At 46.6% G+C, this 23,334-nt stretch overlaps 1 protein-coding gene across 5 annotated transcripts in view; it reads right to left on the minus strand.

Annotated features, from left to right (window-relative positions):
- LOC122177189 (metalloprotease TIKI1-like) overlaps positions 1-22,538 on the minus strand; it is an 83,385-nt gene extending 60,847 nt beyond the window's left edge. For 3 of the 5 annotated variants that reach the window (XM_042866352.1, XM_042866351.1, XM_042866350.1), the window contains exons 1-2: positions 17,125-17,244; positions 14,189-14,746 (exon numbers count right to left, since the gene is read on the minus strand). In XM_042866352.1, coding sequence (XP_042722286.1) covers positions 14,189-14,746; positions 17,125-17,160 — 594 coding nt within the window. In that variant the 5' untranslated portion in view covers positions 17,161-17,244. Of the gene's footprint in view, positions 1-14,188; positions 14,747-17,124; positions 17,245-22,436 lie in introns of those variants that run through there. The other 2 variants (XR_006177972.1, XM_042866349.1) reach the window with 1 other exon arrangement.
- Between the last annotated feature and the right edge of the window lie 796 nt (positions 22,539-23,334).

Consider the following 23,334-nt stretch of genomic DNA (forward strand, 5'->3'; position numbering starts at 1 on the left):
GGCTGTCACCTCTTTATTTTTACACATTCCAAACATGCTGCTCATCCCACCAAACACCATGCGTAACAATAGCCCATTAATCTTCATAAACAGGCCTTATAAATTCACACAGGACTGACATCTGTGATCAAATTACCCTAGCCTAACACATTACTGTTTGCTTTCTGCATAGCAGAAACTGCCCAGAAGCATGGCCTTAGGATGTAGTGTATGTTTATTTTTTAGTGGTAAATCCTGCATCAGCACCTCTCAACCACTCCTTCCATCCCTGTGCTTTACAGGGTCAAGCCTTTCTGAAGGCATGTGGGAAATGGAAATCTAGCTCCCAATGTGGTTTGTTCAAACGCTGAAGCTGTCACTGAGTACAAATGGCTGAAAGACTGGGAGCAAGAAGCCAAACTGGGAAAAGCAGAGACGCTTAAATATTTTAGCAAGGTTGTCACCAAGGCACATCACTGCTTATCCAACACACACCCACTATGGTCCCAAGGAGTGAATATACACATACATCTCACCTCAGGAAGTCTGCAACCTATTGGATGATGGAATCTTAGCCTTAAAAATCCCCCAGTACCATTTTACCAGATCTGGCAACAAGACTCCACTCCCTCTCTCAAAGAAGTACAGATGAATTTGGCATGCTTAACCAGTACATACAGGTGGTCATATTGCTGTAGATTCCCAGCAGAATGGTTAGCTGGGCCTGAATAAGGTTAAGACTCTCAAAACAAATCTTAGGCCCTCAGCAGCAAACCTGTCTGTGCAGTGCTGGCTCTGGCTAGGTCTTCCCAGCTGAGACATCCCTGCTCTAGTATGCCAGCAGCCACAGCATGCAGTCTTCCAACAGCTATGGGGTGTACTGCAAAAGACCGGCAACAGTCAGCTTTTCACTGACCCTGTGCAACTGTAGAGAGCTAGCTGCTCTAGCTTTCTTTACTACTGACTGAGATAACTCATGTGTCCTGGCTGCAAAGCAGAAGGGTATGAAATGCAGAAAGATACCATGTTGGGGAGCACCTGAGTAATGCATGCAGTTCTCTCCTGAAAAGCAAGTAGAAAGGAAGTCCAAAGCAGTAACAAGGCTTGGATTCCACGCTCTGCCTTTAGACATGCCAGGGAGCCAGGGCTGAATGGTCTGATGAAAGATGGAGATGCTTAAGACAACACTCAGACAAAAGTTCAGCCTTTTGCAGCAGTGAAAATTTTCAAGTAGCTAACCCAGCACTCTCAGCAAAAGCCAAGTCCCCACATGAAAATTCTACCTACACTGCAAGGCTGTAGTATTAATATTAGAGTCCTCAACACCCTGCACTGGGATGCATACAACAGCATATCTCTACAGCCCTCCTGCTGGGTTCAGAGGTTCTTGTTATTTATGCAATTGGTTTCCTCAACAAGACCAAACATTTCCTCTGAGTTCATGGTAAGCTCTTCAAAATGCCACAAGGTGCCCAGCAGAAAATCAGCAGGAATACAATTCCATGCTGCCTTCCTTCAAGCAGGAGCAATCGCATGCTTGGAGCAGGCTCCATTGTCAGCTGGGCAGAGCACATCGCTCCTTGGACAGGATGGGTCACTCTTTGCAATATTCCAGAAACCTAGCAAGAGTCAATATTAAAAAGTGGAGGAGGCTAATTGCATCGGGGCAGTTCTCAGGCCAGGAACATGGCATGATGCTCTCCTCATGAGCTATGCACCTCAGCAGTCTCTTGCCACAGCTACTGCAAGGATCCAGCACTGGTCACAACTCCTTCAGGGGACAACAGCTCACCAACAAAGGCAGCAAGCATCTCAGCTTTTATCTTAGTGAGAGAGCTCTTATCAACATACACAGGATGAGGTTTGCTGCCTGGATCAGGTAGCACCTGCTAGCACTGATTTATTTGCAGCAAAATGCAGAAACTGAGAATCCAGAAAATTTAAGCTTATGTATTATTTTGTGGGGAGGAGAGGGAGTGAATGAGTGACACTGATAAGTGACAAGTAACTTAAACAGAAATTAAACATCTGATTAAACAAGAGGACAGTCACATTCATAGCATTAAGCCCACTAGTGATGAAGCCTCTGTGGTAAGAACTTTGCACAGAAAGCAAAATAAGTTAACACAAAAACATATGGAAAAAAAAAAAAACAAGCATTAAAAAAAAAAAACCAACAACAACAAAAAAAAACAAAAAAACCTCCAAACAACAAATCCACTATGTGCTTTGCTAGAACATTCCTGTGACACATTTACCAGATGCTTAAAGTAAGTCCAGCCTGAAACACTGTATTTTTTTTAATTTAATTTAATTTTATTTTATTTTATTTTATTTTGTTTTGTTTTGTTTTATTTTATTTTGTTTTTATTTTTTGCCAAGGATTCATTTGAGCGCTGGCAAAAGCTAACAATCCTACTAATGTTGTCAAAGCAAGGCAAAGGAAGAAAGAAAAGTACAAGACCAGCTACATCTTCCCCTACACAGTTACATGCCAGGATTGAGATCATAGTAAACAGACCTAAACAGTGCTACACATTTGGTTCTAATTGACAGGACTGCTCTTGTATGATTCCCTTCATAACTACCCAGTAGTTTCAGATCTCTCAATCAGCTGCTCTCCAAGTGCTTGTCAGCTCACACTTGCACAGTTTATGTTCATGCTCAAAGAAGTTAATCCTAATCAAAAGGAGAGAAATGTGGATTTAAAAGCACTCCTGCTCCTTAGCAAGGACAGTGCCAAACTTGGATGAGCTGATGCTCACTCACATCAACAGCTTCCACACTTGCCTTTTGCTCCCAGTGAGCCAGTGGAGCTTGGAAGCTGTTATGTCTGAGTACCAGCTTCATACTGTTCAGCATCAGCTTGTGTTTCCACCACCTCAATCCATCATGCAGAGATCATATTTTGGAAAGCCACACTGAAATGGCCCCACTGTTGTTCAGTCTCTGCAAATCCACCCTGGAGACCCAGTATATAAAGCAGGATGCAGCCGAGTTCACACTGCTGCGTCACTAGGAGGACAGCCTGCAAGGACTGGACCAGGAACACTGCGCACACAGCAGTCAAGCTCTGAAGGAAAAAGGCCATTGTACAGTCTAGAAGTAGTGCCTTGTCCAGTTGTCTGGAAAGACAAGCTGCTGCTTTCGAAAGGCACAGCATGTCCAGGGTTAAGGGGAAAAAGCAGTACAAAGCCCAACCCACCGTGGCATTTATCTTATGAAAGTCATCAATAGGACCAGGAGGACAGGGAGCACCAACCAGCAGATGAGTGCAGGCAGTCAGTGGTCAGCACTCCCAGCAAGGTCCACCTGCAAGCACAGCACCAGGCTTGCCTGGCAGTGCCTGGGGGCTGCATGTGCACCAGCAACATATGCATTATTCAGCATCTCTAGGAGGGTGAGACCCTTCACTTCAGCTACTTACCACTGTCTCCTCTCCAGGGAGAAAAATGCCTCAGGTACACTGTGTGAATGATTTTCCTGTGCTCAGAGGTGCACATGCCTCCCTACCTCCTATGACGGCAGCGCACGTACTGAGTGGTTCTTCCTGTCCTCACTTCAAGGGAGGCAGAGGAATATCCTGAATGACAGGAAGCATTTGGGATATGTGTGAGACACTCTGGTGTGACTGTTCCTTCAGAGATCTGTCTACTTCCTTTAAAACTGCTGATACCTGTTTCAAGCATCCCTCATTCAGATATGCTGGAAATGAACAACGTATTGTGTGAATGTGCATCTACCTTGCCTGCTGATGAACAATTTCATTGAAGGATCCAATCTTTTCTGTTGTTGAAAACAGGAGTTATTCCTGCTGTTTCCTCTCTGTGTTAGGCCAAAGCTACAGACATCTGAAAATTGTCATTCAGCCTCCTCACCCTACTTGCAATCAACCTTTCTAATGATATGGCTAATAAAAGCCTCCACAAAGACTATATGAAATAATCATAAGATTACAAAAAATTCTGAGTCAGCAAGGATATATGGAAACCATAGTCCATCTAAAAACATATTTTTTATGAACTTAGAAGTTTAGTTAATAAAGGCGATAAATGAACAAACCTCTGAATAAACTGTATAGCAGTAGGAACTTAGAGAAATCCAAAAGCAAGCAATCACTTGCTCAAAACAGAGGAAACTGAAATGGTAGAAGTCCTGAAAATGTAACAGCAGATGACAAGCAACTGTGTCTCACTACTGATGAATTTTGCAGAGAAAGTCCTTTATCCTCCAAGTATTCAACATGTATATCAATGTCCTACGGGGTAAAAACAAACAAACAACCAAACACCAAAACAAACAAACAAAAACCCGACTTTAAGTAATTGACTTTGCAGATAAAGCAAAGGCTGGTGAGCAAAATAATTAGGAGAACAGAGCAGCAGTACTGTTTAATCCAGATCTCTTGTTAAAACAGATCATTTGCTAGCTTGCAGTTCATCTTGGCAAGGGAGCAGAACAGAGGCAGGAACACGATAACAAGAGTAATATTCTCATTCCTAGTCAGAGTGAAAAGGACGTTGACTCATCTAAGCATGAACTCAGCAAACTGCTATGCCTGGAGAGCCACAGAAAAAAATAAGATGTATAAAGAAGTAAAGATGAGAATAAGAACATTACCACTGCACGCACATGACAACCACCGATACAAGACAGATGCTGCTCAACCATGGAAAGCCTAGGAAGAGCTGAGAGAACAGTTAATACATAGAAAATGCGTCTTGCTTGGAAAGGATCGAGGAGTTGGGATGCCTTCCAGAACTGAAATGTTGTAATGGAACGAGCCTGGAGAAGAGAAGGTTCTGGAGAGACTCTATAGTGGCCTCCCAAAATCTAAATTGGGGCTGTAAGAAAGGAGGGGACAGACTCTTCAGCAGGGTCTACTGTGACATAACAAGAAGAAATAGTTTCCAAGGAGGGGATGTTTAGACTGGACATAAGGAAAGTTTTTTACAAGGGTGGTGAGGCACTGGAACAGGTTGTCCAGAGAGGTGATGGATTCCTTGTCCTTAGAGACACTCAAGGTCAGGCAGACTGGAGCTCTGAGCACCTGATGTAGCTGCCTGTAGGTATTCCCATTCACTGCAGGGGAGCTGAACTAGATGACCCTTAAGTGTCCCTTCCAACTCAAGTGATTCTATGATATAGGCTCTTCAGGAAAGACAGACTGGGGAGACAAGGAGGGATACTGCCCTTGATGCGAGAGAACAGCTGGAGTCTTTGAAGCTCCATCTGGGGATGGAAGAGGAGTTGACTTGAGAGTTTACAGGTTAGAATTAAATGATGATGATTAGATGACATTGTCATGGGTGTCTTATACAGGCCATCTGACCAAGTAGATTAAACAGTTAAGGCTTTCTTGGGACAGGTCAGAGCAAGCTCACATTCACAAGCTCTAGTTCTCATGGGCTGCCCATGAGAGTCTGTTACCTGCTCGGAGGAAAATATCTTAGGACAGAAGCAATTCAGAGAGTTCTTTAAGTCATTAATCATAATTTTCTCTTCCAGATGAAAGAAAAGCAAATAAGCAGAGATTCAGGTTCTCTGCTAGATCACACATTTACCAACAATAGTGAGCATGCTGGTATTGTGGACAGGTGGAAATGCAAAGTTCAAAGGCATCCTCAGCAGCAGTGACCATGAAATACCATATTTCAGGATCCTGAAGGCAAAAAGAAGGGGGAAAAGCAAGCTCACAACCTTGGACTTCAGGAGAGCAGGCTCTGGCCTCCTAAAAGATCGGTTTGGAAGAGTGACACAGAATAAGGCCCTGGAAGGACCAAGGGCCCAAGGAAGCTAGTTAGTAGTCAAGGATCACCTCCTTCAAGCTCAAGAAGGGTCCATCCTAGTAAGTAGGAAGTCATGGCTGGGTTTGGTCAGCCTGCAGAAAATAATGCTCCAGGGAGACCTCTTTATAGACTTCCGCAACCTGAAGTGGGCTCATAAGCATTTGGGGGACTTACTTTTTACACAGGTAGATAGGGATAGGACAAGGGAGAATAATTTTATATCAGAAGAGGGGGAGATTTAGGATAGCTATTAGGAGGATTTTTTTTTTTTTTTTACTTGTGGTGGTATGGCAGTGGCACAGCTGCCCAGAGAACCTGTGGATACCTCAAACCTTGAGGCACTCAAGGCCAGACTGGATGGGGCCCTAGGCAGCTTGAGCTTGTGGGTGGCAGCTTTGCCCACGGCAGGGGTTTGGAACTGGGTGGGCTTTAATGTCCCTCCCAACCCAAGCCATTCCGTAACATGATTCTGTATTTCTCTATCCTTCTGAATGCAAAATAAACTGGCCAGCAAATGATTTCCCTTTTTACTTCAGCAGAAAAAAAAGATTCCTGAACTCCTTATGTAGTTAGTAAGATTTTAACTAAACTCTAGTTAGGACAACACAAACACAAAGCCTTAGCTATCTTCGTGCCCACCAGCCAGCCCACTTTCCCATCCATGATGTCTAGACAGAGGCTGCAGGTGTGTCTATACTTAAATGGAAAACAAACAAATTTAAATCCCAGACTGCATCAGCCAATGATGTGAACAGGCTTAATTCAGTTGTTTTCATTCCAGTTCATGTGCAAAAAGCTCTGATGTTCCTATCACCTGAAGAAGAAGGGTTGTTCCTGACCCATACATTCTGAAGTTCTACTTTTGAAGCTGAAGATTCAATCAGATTGCCACAAATGATTTCTGTCCAGTTTGTTCTCTAATTCAGCAGTGAGACCTCTTCTCTTGAGAAGCCCCTTCATCAAGCAACATCTGTGCTGGTTGCTTCAAGTCTGAATCTGAACTGCTCTTGCAGAGCTCCCACTATCCAGTCATGCACCTTTCCTTGCATCTCCTATGCTCTGCTTATGCTGTTGTCAAAGGTGATACTGAACTTCAGGAATGGAAACATTAGGAGAGCTGACCTCCTTAGCCCGTCATATTAAAGACAGATATGTTATCTATTAACTCAATGTAGCAAATAAGCCCTTTGTTTGAATTCAGAAACTAAAATTCTCTCCAATTTCTAACTTATCTATTTGGCGGTTTTGTTGTTGTTTTTTAAAGATAAGGCCCATTTCCTTACTGGCTCCCTGTATCCTACTGGCAAACAGCAAACCAAGTACTTTCTGGAGACGCAGCCATGTAACCTGATGCTCACGTAGGATCAGAGCACTGTTTTGAGGTCCAAACACAGGTTAAAACAATTCTCTCATCAAACTGTTAAGGGTTAGGTTCTTCTACAAAAAGTGTCCTAGCCTTGCTCCATCCTTGGAGGTCTTACAGGCCAGGCTGGATGGGGCCCTGGGCAGCCTAATCTAGCAAGTGGCGACTCTGCCCAAGGCAAAGGCGTTCAAACTAGGTGGTCTTTAAAGTTGCTTCCAACCCAAGCTATTCCATGGTCTTGCAAAAACCAGACTGGCCAATGCCCTGGTTAGAAAGTTGTGAGAGTTGGGCAGAGCCTTTGTCCTACACAGACACAACAAATTCTTGTGTTCCAGCTCCATACAGTCTATGAGAAACAGCCTGGCACCACTAGAGCGTGCCAAAGCACAGTTCCAAAGGCATGGCACAACACAGGACAAGGCCAGCTCATTTTCTGAGCCAACAACAAACTGATATTCATGGCATTACTGGCCAGAACCAAAAGCAAAGCTCCACAGCCCTCAGGTTGAAGCAAACATCATCCAACAAACAAGCACAGCTTTAAAGAAATGTTTGTGAGATCGGAGGGACTCATTCCAGTCAGAATATGAGGGATTGCATTTAACTGTGAAGGTCTTAGCTGCTAGAAGCTCTGATAACACTAGGAATGAATCTTGCATCCTTATAGTGTATAGCAATCAGGCAGGCACTACCCATGAAAGTAGGTGGCATGGAAGGAAAAAAAGTCTGTAACAATCCTAGGTCAGCATGAAAAAGGAAAACTAACACCAAGGCCGCAGCACAGATATCTTTCCACATTTCCAGAAGTTGTCTGAATTTGGAATGAAAGAGAGGGATTGAGGAGGCAGTAAAATCATGTGTGCACAATATGATGCACCATATAGAAGTGATACTTTTACAGCTTGGCTATATAAGCAGCTGAGTTGAGCAAGAACAAAGAGATCTGGCAGGTAAAATAAGTCATAGAACAAAAAAGAGGAAATTGGAATAAATACAGACAAAAAGCTCCCTGACAGGGAGTGCTAGCTCACTCTCCACAGAGGAAGAAAGGGAAGTATCTAGCTTGGAAGTGTCCATATCTTGCACTCTGTGCAAGCCTGGGAGCTAATAAATTATCAACTGCTCCAGAAATTTACCTGCAATTACATACTCGTACCAATGAGGTCCCATCTAGTCACATAGAAAAAGGGACCAAGGTAATAACAATAAAAATAACTGCCTACAAGTGGCCTCACCTCGTCACCAGGTAACACAATAAGCTGTCAGTACACAGCACAACAGGAAAAAGAGCAAGTCTTGTGGAAAAAAAGCATGAATATAGAGCAAGAAACTTATGACTTGGCTGAGGATATCATCTCTCTGCAACTTCACTGAAACAAAAAGCCATGCTTGCAAAGGATTGTATCATTCTTCATGGTTTTCCATCTTCACTTTCATAGAATGACAGAATAATAGAACAGCCTGGGTTGAAAAGAACAGTAATTATAATCTAGTTTCAAACTCCCTGCCATGTGCAGGGTCACCAGCCTAGCCTTGAATGCCACGAAGACAGGGCATCCACAACCTCCCTGGCAACCTGTTCCACTGTGCCATCACCCTCTGTGTGAAAAACTTCCTCCTAATATCCAGCCTAAACCTCTCCTGTTTCAGTTAAAAACCACTCCCCCTTGTTTTACAACTGTCCACCCTGGTAAACAGCCATTCCTCCTCCTGTCTGTATGCTCCCTTCAAGTACTGGAAGGCCACAAATGAGGTCTCCCCACAGCCTTCTCTTCTCCAAGCCAACCAAATCCTAATCCACTCAACAGTCCATCCTTCAAATCCACACCTCTCCAGTTTTGAGAGAAGGATGTGGTGAGAGACCTTGTCAAAGGCCTTACGCAAGACCAGGGAGATGACATTCAGTTTCATGAGGAGGTCCTGGACTTGTTCCACTGTTACAGCGGGATGGAATGAGCTCTGATCTCTGATGGATCAGAGGAATATTGTTGCTTTGGATTTATTTTCATCTGTTTTGTTCTGTGCCGGTCCAGATGAAAGCGCTGCAGTATTTACAGCCCTTTGCTCCGTCCAGGTGCTGTTGCAGTGCTGTGAAATACCATTTTGAAGGTTCTGTTTTGTGCAGCCTGCATATACGTGGTCCCCTCTTGGTGTGAAGGTATCATGGCACATGTTTTGCTTTTCTTCGGACACTGTCTCTACCTAAGCAAACCCTTCTCACAGAGGACAGTCCAGCTGCAAAACCTTGGCATGTAAACTCAATCCACTGTGTCAGGCAACAATTGAGACACAGGACAGAGAGAAACCCATGGGCTCTGGTGATGAGGTTTGCATCCCAGTGTGCAAACCTGAGAGCCACACTGGAGAATGTTGCTCATTCAGGAGAGAGCAGTGCATAGCTGTGTCTACCTGCTCCTGAGGAACTCTTGCAGCACCGTTACCCATTGGCTCCTCCTAGAGAAGCTGTTGGAGTTTGGACTGGAGCAGCAGGCAGTCAGATCAGAGCCTGAACGGTCACACCTAGCAGGTGGTGATATCAGCAGACCACGCCAACTGTTGCCATGGATTCTTGGAACACAACGGATGCTATAAAGCTTCAGGCCAAGGCTGCGGACTGTTGAGTGCTGTCCTGCTAAGCCTGAAGAATGCATGACTTGGTGCTCCACACTAAGAAAAAGGCAAGAAAGTCCTGCCTCAACTGGGAGCCTCCAGCAAAATGTCCAAGACTGAATGAAATGGTGAGGCTGAGGAGGAAGAGATAACTAAGCAAGAAGATGTCAAACGTGTTTGGCGAACTCCAGCAAAATGTCTAAGGCTGGATGAAACGGTGAGGATGAGGTGGAATAGAAAACTAAACCCAGAAGATAACAGCTTTCTTCTGCAAGCTCCCGCCAGATGTCCAAGGCTGAACTGAAGAGCAAGGCCGGTGAGGAAGAAAAAATAAAACTTGGGAAGGAAAGACCTCCTTTTGCAATCCTCTGCTAAATGCCACAAGATGGACAGGGACCTCACACCAGCATCCTCCAAAGGAAAACTTCCAGCTGAGGCCTGGTGGCAGACTGAATCTAATGGTGCAAAGAGATGAACTGCTGCAGCTGTTGGGACACTTTCAGCCAAGACAAAGCGGCAGTGTGTCACCTGCAGAACTTAACAGCTAGAAGGGAAATCTTTGAAAGGTTGGTTCATAGTTTGTGCAGTTGTGCTGCAGAGCAATTCAGTGGTTGGAAGGTTTTTTCCAAGTGTGGGAACTTTCACAGCACCCTTGTTGCTCCACTTCTGAAAGCTTTGCTGTATGCCATGGGCTCTGTTAAACCTCTGCTTCCTACTTTCTGATATTTCTAAGGAGTTACTGATTAGGACAAAATATCTTATATAGTCATGTATTTGGACTTGTTAATAAACCTTAATATGTTATATTTGAACTGAAGTTCTGTGATCTTAAGTTGATGAGAGTATTCATCTTGTGAACAGGTACATGAAACTAATTTGCAAAAGCAACTGAGGCATTTTGTGTCTAATATTGAGCCTAACACAGACAGGTACTGGCAGTGTAATCTATCAGTCATTGTCATCTGGAGCACGTGAAGCCTGTGACAGCTGCAAGAACAGTAACCCAGGCTACTGTCCTTCTGACCACCCCAGGTATTTCTGAAGCCTATTAATGGCATTTTTAGGTCTTGCCAACCCCAGATGGTGGCAATATAAACCTGAATATTCAAAATGACACTGGGTCAGTAAGTAGGGCTTTCTAAAATAATACCTAATTTTTGAGAGTTAATTTGGCAAAAAGAAAAAAAGAAAAAAAAAATTGAAATGATACAGGTTTCAACTTTATAAATGAATACACAGAATCACAGAATGGCCTCGGTTGAAAAGGATCACAGTGATCATCTCATTCCAACCTCCTCCTGTGTTACTGTCCACCCTGGTAAACAGCCATTCCTCCTCCTGTCTGTACGCTCCCTTCAAGTACTGGAAGGCCACAGTGAGGTCTTCCCACAGCCTTCTCTTCTCCAAGTCAAGCAAGCCCAGTTCCCTCAGCCTTTCCTCACAGGAGAGGTGCTCCAGCCCTCTGCTCATCTTAGTGCCCTCCTCTGGACCCGCTCCAAGACCTCCACATCCTTCTTGTCCTGAGACACAGGCCTGGTTGCAGTGCTGCAGATGGGGCCTCACAAGAGCCGTGTAGAGGGGGACAATCACCTCCCTCTCCCTGCTGGCCACCCCTTTTTTAATGCAGCCCAGAACACATTTGGCCTCCTGGGCTGCGAGCACACACTGCTGGCTCATGTCCACCTTCTTGTCTACCAGAACCCCCAAGTCTTTCTCGCTGCTCTCATGAGGTTCTTCACCCAGTCTCTATAAATACGTGGAATTGCCCTGACTCAAGTGCAGCACCCCACACTTGGCCTCATTGAACCTCATAATATTCTGATAGGCCCACTTTTCCTGCCTGTCCAGGTCCCTCTGGATGGCTTCCCTTCCCTGCGATGCATTGACTGCACAGCTCAGCTTGATGTCAAACTTGCTGAGGGTGCACTCGATGCCAACATCTATGTCACTGATGAAGATGTTGAAGAGCACCGGTCTCACTGTTACAGTGGGATGGAATGCACTGCTCTCACCCACATTTAGAGCTTCAGGGTCCTGGCAGACATGTGGAGGAGCCTGACTATCAGTGAAGACCGAGGCGAAGTACTTATTGCGCTCCTCAGCTTTTTCCATGTCTGAGGAAGCCAGTTCTCCGTCCTTCTTTCTCAGAGGGCGAAAACTCTCCTTCATCTTCTTCTGCTTATTTACCCAAAGAACCCCTTGTCATTTTTGACATCCCTTGCCAAGTTCAGCTCTATCTGCACCTTGGCTTTATTGATTTTATTTCTACAAACAAGGGCAATGTTGCTTTATTCTTCCCAGGCTACACAACCCTGCTTCCACTTTCTGTACATTTCCCTGTTTTCCCTCAGTTTAAGCTGCAGGTCCTTGCTCAGCCACACTGGTCGCCTGCCTCCTTTCTTCAATTTCTGCTGCCGGGGGATGTAGAGTTCAAAAAGAGCTTTTTCCTCAAAAGAGCTTTATATGTCATCTTTGGGTGTCTGCGGCTTACTTGAAAGGCAGACAGTAGTGGTCTGATACCAGGGGTTCCCAGATAGTGGCATGAAAACAAAGGAAATCATTTTCAAAGAGCCTATTTCAAAGTCTTCATTTGATTTATATTAAACATGTAATTAACTGCTTGAACAAACTGAGAAAAAGGCTCTTTTAAATTTACAGAACTGCCAACCATAGCAGTTCACATGTCAGGTTGTGAAACAACCATGGCATTTGCTTAGAAACATAAAAAACAATAGACTGTGGTTCTCTTTTTCCTGAACATTACTTGTATGGGAAAGCTGGCAGTGAGCAGAAGGAAGTGAATTTACAGTGCATTAGCTGCTCCAGACTTGCTCCTTCTCCCTACAAATGAGCTGCTGTGTTCTAACAGCAGGCATGGGAGGAGTAGCATCTTGCATACACATCCCCAGTTACTATGGGGTAATCACAGTCTGTAATTTTCACAAAGGCTATGTTTCCTCTGCAGTTCTGGCTACCCTGTCCCCCCTCAGGTGGGCTCTGAAGTCTTAAAAGATGCACAATAAATGCTGCAAGGTTAGGCAACTCTGGGTGACGCAGCTCTGCAACCCCACCCCACTTGACTTCCCAGCTGATACTTTTCTGCTAGGAAAATAGCACACCAACAGCTGTTCTTTGAAAAAAGCTGCATGAAAGCCCAAAGTAAATGTCAACAGTTGCGTAGGCTTAACCAGGCCATGATTTGCAACCTATGTTTTTCAGACTCGCTGTCACTGCCTTGTAAGGCAGAGCAGAAAGCATGTAGCCCCCTTTCCTATCATGTTAAACCACAGGGACACTGTCAGCAGAAGAAAAATGCAGGCAGCAATGTTAATAAAGCCTCAGCCAGACAAGAGGTGGAGAAGATGAGACTGCCTCAGCTGAAAGCAGACAGCAAGAGCGCAAGGTCTCAGAGCACAGACAAGCAAGGCTGAACAGAAGCACGAAGCTGCCCAGCTCCAAATGATGGAAGTGAAGGTGACGCATTTGAAGCTTAGGATTGTGCAAGTGATGTACCCACTGCTCTCTACACTGCTGGAACCAGAGAAGACTAGATGGGATTGCAGATATTTAACCCCAAACTGCTGTCCCTGCCCTTGCTGGACAGCACCCTGACTTCAGCTCTTCCCATCCCACAGAACCACATTCTGGATACTTGTGGTCCCACCAGTTAGGATGGGGGCTGCAACACAAACTGTGCCCTGGCAGTTAGTCCAGACTGAAGACCTCACAAGTGACCTGAGGTTGTTTGGCTTGCCTGGTGTGACACTGTATGTACACTGGTACTAATTTCCAGCTGGTCTGAAAGCACAGAAGAGCCTGTACTAATCCATGAAGCTCCCCAAAGAGGCTGGCAAGGGGAGAGGGAGGGGGGTGTTTTTGCTGACCCTCATCAGGCTTCAAAGGAAGGAAAATAAATAAATAAAATAACTCTAATACAGAGGATGAGCCCCTATTCCTCAGGGTACTGAGAAGTCAGCTGAGCTACTTTTCCAAACAGTAGTACATCCCAGCTTCACTGACAATGCCCCTTCTTCCCCCAGGTAATTACATCTTTCTCCTTACCTAGCTAATACAAAAGCAAGTTTAGACAAGGAGTCCCAACCTGCCCCTGGCACCTACTATGAACATGCCTCGCAGGGTCAGAGAGCAGATCCAAGGGTCCAGTGTCACTTGGGGTGGAGTCAGTCCAAGGCTTTCCAGGGAAGAGGAGAGGGACCTCCTCAGGCCAGGTCTAAACAAATTGAGGAGGCAGCCTGAACTCCTACAGCTAAGCAGATTCTCCCACAGGTATACAAAGAGACAAGGGGTGCAGGCAGCAAGTGCAAGACTCCAGGTACCACACACGGACAGCACTCACTCCAGGCCAATTCCCATGCTCCTGCTTGCTACACGTCTGCCCCAGCAACCAGCCCAGTGCCCTGTGCCATCCTGCAAGCCTCTGTCCCACCTGGGAGAAGTTAAGCCCGTTCAGTGGGTGGCACTGCTCCTCCACCTTCTCCACAGCGCCTGTTTGCTTCCTAAGCCGTTCTGCTTCCTGGGCCAGATACAGATCCAGGACGGGCACTCCTCGAGACTTGATGTCTACCTCCGTCAGAGAATTCACCATCAGCATCACCCACACTGGCCTCTTCCGCTCCCAGTTGCCAGCAATGGCATTGAAGAGGTAGTCTGCATACAGCCCCTTGCCCCGCTGGTCTGGTGTCATCCAAGATGGCATCATGAGTTTGACATATTCCAGGTGCCGCTTGAGCCGGCGGTAGATGTCACGGGGCAGCAAGTCCTGAAGGTTCTCCCCCTGTGGCAGCAGCTGGCAGCTGGTGAGAGCAGAGATGGTGTAGGGGTCGGTGAGGTCCAGCTCAAAGTACACTATGTGACTCTGCTGAAAGGCCTTCTTGGAGTTCTCTGGGATGAAATCCCAGACACGGGTGTATGGGACATGGATGGTGCCAAAGAAGTAAGATGGGGGATCTCTCTTGATGGTCCACAGAAAGGAGTTCAGTTCAGTCTGCCAGGGAAGAGGGAGATACAGCTGAGTATATGCAAACACTCACAACAGGCACTGAGTAGAAGGCTAAAGGGAAACAATTTGCCAACCCAGCAGGTCACCTGGTTCTGCAGCTTGCCAGCATGTACATTAACTAAAGAGGCTACACACACAAGTCCTTCTTCAGTATCTTTCTTCTCAGGCCTTGAGGTCAAAATTCATCTTTCATTAATTAAAAGCACCTTTCATTAATTAAAAGTAAGTGTGGCTTTGGCTTTCTCCTGAGAGACAATGTCATAGCTTCTCAAAAGAAACATCATCCCAGCTCATCTTCCCAGTATTTGCCAAAAGCAGCAACAGCACAGCCCAAGCAGGCTATGCTTCTGCAAAATGTTTACCTGACTTCCATCTTTCATCAAGTCAAAAGTTGCTGTCACTTTGCTGAAATGTCAGGCTGTCAATCACCTTCACCTTGGCACCTCTTGTGTCAGCACATCAAAGACCCTTCCCATAAGGAAGCTGCCATGACACACAGTCAGAAAGCACCTTTATAGAACTTTCCACTGAACAAGAACTAAACATATGATTAACACCAACTACTACATGGCAGAAATTCTTGCTGGAGCAGTTAGGACTGGAGTTTTTCAAGAATGTGGCACACGGCAGACAGACACGTAGACAAGGCTCCTCAGATCAATTTGCCTTTTTTCTTATGGAGGAGAAAAACACATTCAATACCTTAGAAAAACAAAGGAAGAAACTCTGCAGGCCATATTTAGTCTGTGGTCCCAGGCAATAGAAAACCTCTTTCTTTAGATCTAGCTTATAGAAAAGTCTCCCCAAACCTCCCAGCTATCAGCAAGTCAGAATCAGACTATGTTTGCTCTACTGCAAGATGGGCTTCACACCACCCCCAGAAACACCACAGTGTGGGGTGTCCCCCAGGACAGTAGAGCAGATAGGAAAAATGGGTCCTGCCCAGATCCCAGAAGTCATTTTACACCATTAGCAGACATGACTCCATCACAGGTGCAGTGATCCCTACTGAGTGGACACAGTTTGTATCTCCCTGAGCAGACCAGAAGAGGTATACTGCCTTTGCATATTTAAGAAGGAGGACAGGCTTCCAGATGCGCTCAAACATCTGGTCAGTCTTTAGCCCGCATATAACTCTAACCTCAGCTCCAAGGCTAACTGTGCATGTGTGCTCATCTAAGATACCTGCCTGACTGCCAAATGCAGAACAGGCTGCTTGGAGGAATTTATTGGAAACACACTGCCTGTAACTTTCTGATGCTAAAGAACAAGGGTCAGGAAGGTTAATCTTAAAAGACTGCTCTTCAATGGCTGATCCCAGACAATCTTCTTCCAGAACTCCACACTGAGTCTAAGCCATGGATCAGACAGCACTTCAGCAAAGTGCTGCTGTCAATATGGCTTGCCAGCACACTGACAAATAAGTAAACACCAAGCAGTCTTCAGACACTGCTGTGCCACGTTAAAGGTCTGTAAGATACCTCAGAGACCTGAGTCTGGGTAACAAGATACATCTCTGCAAAGAGACCAAACAGACAGTCCTGGAACACTTTCCTAAATCACAGACCATAAAAATATTCCTGGAGACCACAGGTAGAAAAGAATGAATGATACACAGCACTAAGAGGGAAAAAGAATACAGGATAGAGTATGAATCCAACACAAACCCAGAAAGTACATGAAAAAAAATGAATGCACACAGGAAAGCAAGAAGGGAAACCAGGCTGAATTCACTCCCGCGTTTTGCAGGAGGGAAAATGGAAGGACGTATCTCTGCTGTGAGAAAAACAAGTAGATAGCAGCCAGCAGGAAGGAATGACCAGCAGTACTGTTTTTTTTTTAACCTAGAAGCACGAAAGAAGGCAGAAGATGCACCTGGGACAGGAATGAGGTTTGTGAGGTCAACACAACTTCACGCAAGTCTGATCATGTATACGCAGCAAAAGAAATCACAAGGAACAAATGGCCACCAGCCCTCTTACATTTCAGTCCAGTTCCTGCACAGAGCCACCTAGCAGGCTCAAGCCCAAACGAAGGGTATCTGGCAGTGTCGTTTCTGCTCCAGATCACTGTATACAACCCAGCTGGAAAGGTATTTGGCACTGCACTCTCAAGTCTTTTGCTCTGCATATCACCACAGCTTTTGCTTCACATACTGCAAGCTGAGTAATGCCACCAGCTACCAGCACTACCAATGACAGAACACACAAGCCAGGCACAGAGCAAACAGGTCACACTGTAGAGTCTACAGCACAGGCATTAAAAGAAAGCAAGCTGAGACCTAGTAAAACTTATCTCTCATATTGTAGGGAGCAAGATCTTACTCAACAGAATGGCCAGGCACTCTGCATGCAGCTCCACACCAGAGGCAGCTCTATCCCAGAGTGACGGGTCTTCATCTCAATCCGTATGGGCTCACGAGCACTATGCAGAGCTAGTGCAGAGGCTGAAGGACAGCTCTATTTTCAACGTGGTGCAGCTCCTAGAGCTTACCACATTTCAATCCAGCTTCAGAGAAAGGAAGCCTATAATCTCTCCCCAAGTCCGTAAAAGGGGAGCTCTTTAGCTACATGTTAGGTGGCCATGAGATAGTGCAGGAGCAGTGCCAAGGCTTGCTTAGCGTTGCAGAGTATGCCATCACTGGCAGCCTCTCTTTCTCACCTCACTTTCCTGAGAGCATGCAACAGATAAAGGCTACAGTTGGTTTGTAGCAGGACCCTTCCACACAGCTTTTACTTCAGAAAGGAGCATGAAACAGTGAAAGTGGTATCCTGGAGGCTGCAGAGAAAGCTGGGTTTGGCAGCTCCAGGAATTTCACAAGTGTAACAGGAAAACAGGCAGCTTCATGTACAGACCACCATGTGTATGTCTGTTTCCACTCCCAAATTTTACAGGTAGCACAGAATACTTTTTTTCACTATGGCAAAAACAAGGTAGAAGGGGAGAACTGGATGGCAGCCTGAGGAAGAGAGCAGTAGTCCCATGTGAGGCCTGTTGATTCACTGCTCCACTGAGATTTCAGGCAATATCAAATGAGCGACAGCACATGCCCTCTGCCACAACACATCTCCACTAGGACTGAGTTTAATCTCTGCTAGGGAGCCCCACATCCAATTATTTCTGGATGTTCAGCATGATGAGCATCTTCCCAGGGGAACAAGATCAGACAGTGAACAGATTCAGGGTTCCAGCCAAGCAAAAAGTTTGAACACACATACACACATGCAAAAAAATAAAAAAATAAAAGCAAAAGCTTTTCTTCAGTTAGCTCAGTTCTTACAACTGAAAGCACAAGAAGTACTATGAGGTGGTGGAAACAGTGGATGGAAAGGGAAAGGAAGTGCTCAAACTAACACTGGACCTACAGAAACATAGACCTATGGACGCAAAGCCCTATGGAATTCACTCCCTGCTATGAGATGGGGAAAGCCGTGCTGCCCCATCTCACCATGACTATTCAAGCACCCACTCTGAGCTGCAATGGGATGCACCTAAGGACAGATAATGGTTCCACAAATAAAAGGACAAAAGCATTAGGAATTGCAGAAAACCAGGGAAAAGTGTAGTGGACATGAAGGGTTTTCCTCAGTGGCTCAGGAAGGGTTTGGAAAAGAATAAAAAAGCTTGAGGAATGGGAGACTGAAGTGTTAAGGAATGATAGTTGAACCCCAAGCATCCAGCCCAATATACCAGCATCCTTCCTGAAACAGGAAGCTGTTTGTCCACTGGTGGCCTTGGAAACTCCCATTATCTCCTGCCTCCTTCTTTCTGCTTCAGCAGAACAGAAGCTCAGACTGAGAGGCATTTTCTTTATTTTTCCAATAAGTTTCTTCCTCCTCCTTTCAGAGAAAATTCTTTACAGTGAGAGTGGTGAGGTGCTGGAACAGGCTGCCCAGAGAGATTGTGGATGCCCTATCCCTAGAGGTGTTCAAGACCAGGTTGGGATGGGGTCCTGGGCAATCTGATCTAGTATTAAATCAGGAGGTTGGTGGCCCTGCAAGTGGCAGGGGGGTTGGAGATTCATGATCCTTGAGCTCCCTTCCAACCCGGGCCATTCTGTGATTCTGTGAAAAGAAAAAAGAAGAAAAAAAAACAAACTTCCAATACAGCTCATTTTAACAACCTTCAGTAGCTTGCTTTTCCAGCAGCATTTCTAGGACTACTAAGGAAAGTAGTCTTCAGGTATACAAATTGCTAATGCAGAAATCTCTTCAGGTGAGGCAACAATAATTCTTCTGGGAGAGAAGTGCCAAATAGGATCTGTTATTCTTCTTCTGACAAAAGAGCTCAAAGTGGGGTAAATGACATACTGGCTGTCAAAAACAACAGTAAACATCCAGGAAATAACACAAAGAAAAACATGAGAAACAAAGAATGCCTCTAGTGACAGTACTCTGAAAAAGTACTCCAGAAAAGGAGCAACACTATGATGGGAATTTTAAAAATGAAAGTTTTAAGAGGAACAGGTTGTGAAGATCCAGGGAACAGAGGATCTGAAGGGAAGGACAGCTGCAGTCTGAAGAGTGAGGAACTGGATGCAAACTTCTGACACAAGGAAGCCTGCCTCAGGTCTGCCCAGATGACTGAGCATGTTGCATTACTGCTGCTTCCTTCTACCTTTTGATCCCTGTTTATGTTGACTACAAGTTTTTCACCACAAAGCACATCACTTGCTGTGCAGGCAGCTGCCCTCTGGTGCTTCAGAGTCCTCTGGAACGCCAAACCCTCATAATCATCCCAACATCTAAGTCTTCCAAACAGCAGACCAGAACTGCACTGTTTCTCAATCCAAAAAATGCTCTTACATGTTTCTTGCAACAAAAGCCAGAGCGTGTGGCATGCAGTGTTTTACCCAGGCAGGCAGCCTGTAGCCCTCCCTATATGGCTTTCTCCCTCTTTATTATCTACTTTGGTGTTGTGTCTTGTCATACCCACTTATACCTAATTGAGGCAAAGATTGCGCCTTTAATCACCACACAAAGTGCCCCATGCAGCAACAGTAATGCACCAAGAAATGTAAGGCACATTTTTAAGTTCTCTTAAGCTTTTGTCCATTTACATTAGTGACACTAAAACTCAGCTAAGACTGTAAGCAGAACTCACCGAGGGATAAACACTACGCTGGCTACTATTACAACTATTAAAAGAACACAATTTAGTCTCCATTTGACAGAAGTGAAAAATCAAAAATTTAAAGGAAAAAAAAAGAATTTTTACCTAAAATGTCAAGGATTTGCAGCAGACATTACCTGCTCTATCAAAGTAAATTCACAGGTGACTCCAAAAGTAATGCCTCCTATTTATTTCCATTGAAACTATAACAAGGAGCATAGCAACGCTATTCATTAAAGCAAATTCTCAGCTACAAAACACTGATTTTCACTACAGTCACCACCATGAGCTGTGCATTTTCATCAGTGGTGAACAAGAACCTGCATGCCATGCTCATAAACATCTGCACCAGCAGAGGTGACCCGCTGAAGCTATTGCTATTGCTGAAACACACCACCCACTGCCTCACAGGGCTCACATTCACTGTCCGGTCTCCAGAAATGTTCAGCAAGCACCAGTGAATGTCAGTGGGTGCTACTTTTTCTGTATGGAGGAAATTCAGTGCCACACTTTTGCTTCATGTGCACTTCCACCTCAGACACCATTCTGTCTGACTGCTCTTCTGCTGCCATCCGTCACACGACAACAACGTGTAATGGAATATTGGTGGGAAGGTTCAATCTCTACAGCCGTAGCACCAACATCCACTGCTGAAGGTGTGGGCTGACACCACAAATTAGGAGACATTACTTAGGAGATATAAGATAGATGTAAGAGAGAAAAGCAGCTATTTAAATTGGTTGACTCCCTAACAGGAACAACATCATGAAGTATTAACTAGCTACAACCACTGGCATGTTGCTGTGGATTCTGGCTTGAAATTTACCAATGTTCTCTGATGTTAAGCAAAAAAGAAAGTACTACCAGATTCCAACATTCTTACTTGTTTTAGAGTCTTTCTCTTTTGCTGTGAAAAAAGAACGATGAGACTCATTACTGACTGCAGCTTTAACTGTAATACGGAGCACTTCACTTTCAGTTTTTCCACTAACTCTCATAAATCCTATAGAACCAAATCATAGAATCACAGAATGGTGTGGGTTGGAAAGGACCTCAACGCCCATCCGGTTCCACCTCACTGCCATGGGCAGGGCAGCTATGTAGGCAGACAGACTATTCCACTGGCAGTGCCTTAAGCACTGGGTTACAGGATGTGCCACAGCTCATTGGCAGTGGGGCCCCGTACCAACAGCTGGAGGCACAAGGCCCTGAGGCTTTGGGTTCTGGTGCATGGGGAGAGGAAGAGCAGGTCGTGAGGCATCCCAGGCCTTCTTGTTAGTACCAAGCCTTCTTGCTGCTCCCATACTGCAACGAGACTCTACCTCCCTTGTGTAGCACCGCTGCACTTCCTTCCAAGGGTTTCTGACTCCCTTTGTGGCCATGGTGGTGGGGCTCACCTTACCTCAGCCATAAAAACATAACGTGATCCAAGGGATGGAACACCTGCCCTGTGAGCAATGGCTGAGAGAGCTGGGACTGTTCAGCCTGAAGAAGAGAAGACTCTGGCAAGACCCAGTAGCAGCGTTTCAGTATCTAAAGGGGGGCTATAAGAAGGAAGGGGACAGACTCTTTAGCAGGGTCTGCTGTGACAGGACAGAAAATGGCTTCAAATTCAGTGAGGGGAGATTTAGATTGGATATAAGGAATAAGTTTTTCTATGAAAAGAGTGGTGAGGCGCTGGTACAGGTTGCCCACAGAGCTGGTAGACGCCTTGCCCCTGGAGACACTCAAGGTCAGGCTGGATGCGCTCTGAGCACTCAATCCGACTGTCGGTGTCCTTGCTCACTGCAGAGGAGTTGGATCAGACAGCCTTTAAGAGGCCCTTGCTACTCAAATGCTTCTATAGCAAGTAGTGCAATACACGCCGCCCTCACCTCTGGTGACAGGCCGCTTCCATGTCCATTGCCTACAGAGAGCAGGGATGTTCTATCACACCTAGTAACACACAGCAAGCTCAGGATGACTTTTCTTATATGGTTCTTTGTGCTTTTACCTCAGAAGCTTCACCGAGAACTGCTTTTTCCCTATGTCTGACTTCTAACGGACATGACAATCTGCCCACGGGCTTCACATCGGCCTAAGAATCACGAGCAGCAGGCAGCCCTCGGCTGCACTTCTCCCCCCCTGGGCTGGGCAGTCCGTGCAGCTCACAGCACGCAGACCGGTGGAGTGAGAGCACAAACAACACCCCACACAACCCGTCACCGCATTTCTGCTGAAAGGCCACTGACACTGCTGTTCTGAACCTGTCCCACCACGCCCGGATGAAGCAGGAAGCCAACCGGCCGTCCCCACGAGGAGCACGCTGCTCCCGGACCTTCCTTCTACAGCAGCGCCGTCGGCCTGGGGGCGGCTCCTCGCAGGGAGCGGATTCAGGTGCAAGCGCAGCCGCCGACAGTCCCCCATCGCACCCTCTGCCAAAGCGCGGCGGTGCTTGGACTCGCGGGCGCAGAACCCCAGGGCCCCGCCGCTCCCTCACTGCCCGTCCGCAGCTGAGCCGTCCCCACCCCGAGCTGCCCCTGGGGGAAGGAGGTCCCCCGCCACCTCCGCGCTCGCCGCTTACCTTTCCGCGCAGCGGGCAGGCGCCGGCGGGGCCGCGACTCTGCCGCGCTCTGGCTAGCAGGAGGAGGCTCTGCAGCAGGCAGACCCAGCCGGGGTGCACCATCCCTGCTCGATCCCGGAGTTGGCACAATTTGGGGACGGCGTTCCTTTTTTTTTTTTTCCCCCCTTCCCTCCTCTCTCCTCCTGTTTCCAATCCCCCTCTACCCCCCCCCCCCTTTTTTTTTTTTCCTTCTTTTTCACTTTATAAATACCCGACTCTTCTGCTATTTTTCTTCTCGCGTATTACTATTATTATTTTTCAACTTCTTTTACCCAGGCGGCTCAGTCCCATAGCCCTCGCGGGAGCGGCCCCATTCTCTGGCCAAGCCCTCCAGTTACTCCCTCTTCCTCTTAAAGGGTCCCGTGCCGGGCGGGGGGTCGCGGGGGGAGGAAGGGGAGGGCGCGGGGCCCGCCGCACCGGGGGCGGGCGATGCGGCGGCGGCGGCGGCGGCGGAGGGGGAGGTTGGAGATCGGAGATCCCTCGGCCCCGCTCCCCGCCGTCCGCATCGCCGCGCTGTCCCGGCCCGGCCCCGGGGGCTGGGGCAGCTGCGCCCCCGCCCGGAGCAGACGCCGCGCCCCCGGCCCGGCCCTGTCTGCCCCCTGCCCTCCTGCCTGCCGCCCTTCCCGAAGAGAGGAATCGAAGTTGTGATCCTTCCCAAGCCTCTCTATTGCCCGTCCTACTTCGGACCGACTGTAGCACGCGGGAGCCTCTGACTCGTTTCAGCATGGCTGTGTCGTCGTGCAGTTTGTCCACTGAAAACGTGTCCAGTGCGCTTTGCACAAGTGGTGTGGTTTGATAAAGACAAATAAGTGCTGAAGGCCATACCGCCGTCTCTACTTGTAGAACTCACCAGTATTTT

The sequence above is a fragment of the Lagopus leucura genome, unplaced genomic scaffold, assembly GCF_019238085.1.
Source record: "Lagopus leucura isolate 7727_CA_CO unplaced genomic scaffold, USGS_WTPT01 Super-Scaffold_810, whole genome shotgun sequence".
Lineage (NCBI taxonomy): Eukaryota > Metazoa > Chordata > Aves > Galliformes > Phasianidae > Lagopus > Lagopus leucura.